Source organism: Carassius carassius, chromosome 29 (assembly GCF_963082965.1).
Source record: "Carassius carassius chromosome 29, fCarCar2.1, whole genome shotgun sequence".
In the NCBI taxonomy this organism is placed as follows: domain Eukaryota; kingdom Metazoa; phylum Chordata; class Actinopteri; order Cypriniformes; family Cyprinidae; genus Carassius; species Carassius carassius.
The window spans coordinates 14386220-14390227 of record NC_081783.1 but is presented as its reverse complement, the minus strand read 5'-3'; the positions used below and the strand labels follow the sequence as shown (position 1 = coordinate 14390227).

The window sequence follows — 4008 nt, the reverse complement described above, 5'->3', positions numbered from 1 at the left end:
AGGGATTGTAAATCATAAAAACAAGGAAGTACTTCTATTTGTAAAACGAGTATAGCTTACAAAACCTACAATGTCACAAAAAACACTTTTTCAAATCTTTATATATATATATTGGTCTATAATTTTGACAGTTCATTGAAAAAATACTAGGTTAGTGTACATACAGAAAATGACTATGACAGTCATAGACTAAAATGTTGTGAACTACATGAAAAATTATATAACAAATGGGAAATGTCAAATATCTGGGTCACTTTGGACTGTAACTGATTTCTACCCATGATAACTGTAATTCCTTAAAGAAGGATGGATTCTGATCAGTTGTTCTGATTCAGTTTTCATTATTCATAAAGTGTGAAAGTGATCACAGTGATATCGTTCCTCTGTGCTGTTATTAAATTTATAACAATTTTTAAACTATATTTTATATAAATCTATCTATTATTATAGAGTTACTGGCCTTTGTTTGAATGGGCCTTAACGCTTGTCATCTGTTTCTGATTCTTCAGTTTTCTCTAGAAAAGTCTCCATTGGTTAGACAGGCAAAGAGAGTCTGGGACTTGTGGAAACCATTAAAATGCAGCAAAGGAAGCCAAAAATGAAAGCTGTAATTGGCCTCTCATGCATCCACAGATCCTTTGATTCCAGTTGAGTTGATTTGTTCTGGATGTTAATATTTCCATTCCTACATCAGTAACAAGGACCACCTACTTCCAGCTACAAATGACTGCTTGACAAATGAAGATATGATTAGTTCATGTCTACCCGTAATTCAGAAGTTCAGACACACTTTCAGTAATGGCCTCTAACTCCATGCCTCATCTCTTTAATAGAGCATAATCATTAATGCAGAATTTTCTAAATCATTTATTTTGCACTAAAGTAAATATGTTTGCATTATAGTAAATAAGATTTTGTTTTCATACCTCTTATTATAAGATTTATCACAAAAAAGTCCACTGAACTGGATCTTATTTAAGTACTGACATAACCCAAGATTAAAATTTCTGGGAGGGCATGGACCGACTGTTTCCCAACATCATAAACATAAACACTGACTAGAAAACTAATATAGCTGCGGTGTACTGTGAATTCCACAACCAATGCCAAAAAGTTCCAGAATTGAGATTGTAAAGTGCAGTTCACAGTTCCACTTACTGTGTCTAAAAACAATTGTTTACATATGTGTCCCTGCTTCTTATTGGCAGTCACCAGATGCCCAAGCAAACGATACACTCCCCAGGCAGAACGCCAGCTTGTGGTGCAACTTTTTTTTAACCTCAAAATACCTTTTTGTGACCAAAACATTTAAATAGTGGAGTCAGAAGTCTCTCCGCCAGTGTGAGCACCTCACAACATGTGGACAATCACAAGCACGCTCCTGCTTGCATGCTGCCTCCGGGCAGCTCTAGTTCAGAGCCAGGACCACGACGACATCGAGCCAGGACACACGAGGATCGTTAGGGAAGACGTGCTTGACTTTTTTACCAGAGACACCAGAGATGAATGCAGCATGAGCGTGAGAAGACAAGGTGATCTGACGAAGCTCCGCATCACTTGCCTGGGCATGGAGCGCTCTTACTGGTGTGAATACCAGGGCAAGCCTCAGGTCTGCCGCACTTACAATACCAGACCACAGCATTACTTCAGGCAGATCATGTGGGACCTCCGCAAGCTGCAGAATGCTTGCCAGGGCCAGCGTGTCCTCAGGCCTTTAATGTGCAGGAGAGCATCGAACGAGGCCCAGATGGTCTTCACAAGCGCTTCCTCATCACACGCCGAACCAAAGGACAGGCCCTACAGACCTGTGCAGATGAAACCACAACAACGGGAGCAGAGGCCAAAGCCTACTAGACCACAAATATTAAGAACCCAACCAGCCAGAATTATACAGGACAAACCAAATCGACCCAAAGCTGTCAAATCCACCACACAGAGGAGAATCATTACACCCAAACCTACTGTGCCACAAACAACTACGCAGGTCCCTTTGAGTGAGGCCAAGAAACTTGCCCAGGACTACTGCTGGCGCTCATTTCGGGGAGTGTGTTCCTTTGTCATAGGGTGGTTCAGAGACTAAGAAAAAGGTAGGATTTTTTGAAATGGCCAAAAAAAATCTATCAACATATCATATCCACCTTATTTTGAAGAAGTGGTTGGTACTTTTGTAAACTGAATGTGCAAGGCCTTCCTGTGTCATTCGCTTCTAGTTATTTTACCTTTCCAAAAACTTGGTTGCTTGATATTGCAAACTGGTATTGATCATTTTGTTTTAATTCATTATTATAATCTTAAATATTCACTGGTTTACATCGCAAATATTCTTACAGCACCTTGTTATTCTTCTAGTTATTTACCTAATGAAATTGCACTTGCACATTCAAAGAAATCAGCTTACTTCCTCCTTGCAATATAATGGAAACTTAAATATATACATATAAGTGTGTATATAAGTTCTGAATCTGAAACCTGTGTTTCCTCTCTTCATATCACTGCAGCCAATCACAATCCTGCAGACAACAAACCCCATTCAAGATTAATCCAAATGTCTAACAGCATGTAGGTTTTGGACTAACAGAGAGAAATGGAGGTGTGTGTTACGACTGACATGATTCTGAGAACACCATCAATATATTCTAATGTATTGTAAATGTACAGACTCTGATCTAATCTTATCAGAATTGACAAGATTACACTGCTAGTTATCAAATAATTTAGATGTTGAGCATAATGCTGGCATGTTTTGCTATATGATGAGGAACTTCATGTGTACTGAATACTATGTGTATTAATCTTGCTATGTTATATATTTATGAGTGCTGACCAATTATGGGTCAGTATTTCTGAAAGCTGTGGAGCCACAGGTCACTTCAGACTGTGCTTTATCAATTTGAAAAATGTGTAATATACATTAGAGTAGGTGATACTCGTATGTATAAATGTTTTTTTTGTTTGTTTGTTCTGAATAAATTTGGGTTCTTTACCTTTTATTTTCGTGTGGGAGTGATTTGCATGAGCGTGACAGTAGAGGGCGCTATTGTTTTAGAAAATACTTCGTACCTGAGAACGGTCTTTCAAGTGTCGGTCTGTGAGGGCATTTACCATACAACATTATGATAACCATAGTCCACTACAATACTGTATTTACTTGTTCATACAAATTATGTTTAAAAATAATTTACTGTTTAAAAAGTTAAATTCATAGAAAGATATCACCTTTTTCACTTTTTACAGCAGGGCAGGGCACAGCCTAGGCCTATATGCTGGCTAAATTTACGTAGGCTATGCCTATTATACAATGTTTGTACAACATTTTGGTTATTAACATACAGATAATTTTATCATGTGAGAGTGAGTAAAATACATATAGGTTTCAATAACACAATGCTGTCTGCTGCAAATTGTAAACAGCGTTTGATACGTTAATTGTTGTTTTGAGTCTGTCTGTCTGAACGATTCTCGAGTAAACAACTCATGACTCGAATCAAAAACCGTCTTTTTCGAGCATGCCCGATTTATTTTGATCCGAGAACAGAGTGAGCTGATAATACAACCTTTATGTTCTATTTAAATGGTCGCAAATAGCCTACGAGTTGTCAACAACTTGGAAGTTGAACATTAACTTAACAATAATAACATTAATTGTAGTTATGACTGAGATCTTTGGATATATTTTTGATACCTAGCAGAGTATGACATCCGAGATAAAATAGTAAAAGGCCCTAGTTCGGCAGATGGCCAAATAACCTGTCGCCATGACGGAGAAGAGAACCGTTTCATTAGTGCATGGTAGGTTATAAATTTTATACAGCTGCATTATTTGCAGAGGTGGGTAGAGTACCCAAAAACTGTACTCAAGTAAAAGTAAAAGTACTTCTAGAAATATTTACTCAAGTAAAAGTAAAAGTACTAGTCTTGAATAGTTACTTGAGTAAGAGTAAAAGAGTATCGGATAAAAAATCTACTCAAGTAGTTAGATACTAGTTACTTTGGGTCATATATAATGAG

At 37.4% G+C, this 4008-nt stretch overlaps 1 protein-coding gene across 1 annotated transcript; it reads left to right on the top strand.

Annotated features, from left to right (window-relative positions):
* The first annotated feature begins 1277 nt into the window (after window positions 1–1277).
* LOC132110140 (fibroblast growth factor-binding protein 2-like) lies at window positions 1278–2910 on the top strand. Its single transcript, XM_059516733.1, has 2 exons — window positions 1278–2087; window positions 2499–2910. The coding sequence occupies exon 1, from the start codon at window positions 1358–1360 to the stop codon at window positions 2078–2080; it is 723 nt and encodes a 240-aa protein (XP_059372716.1). The 5' UTR covers window positions 1278–1357; the 3' UTR covers window positions 2081–2087; window positions 2499–2910.
* The last annotated feature ends 1098 nt before the right edge of the window (window positions 2911–4008 follow it).

Bases quoted from the DNA above. Each gene is read 5' to 3' on its own strand.
- LOC132110140 (XM_059516733.1), top strand. From the start codon at position 1,358: ATGTGGACAATCACAAGCACGCTCCTGCTTGCATGCTGCCTCCGGGCA.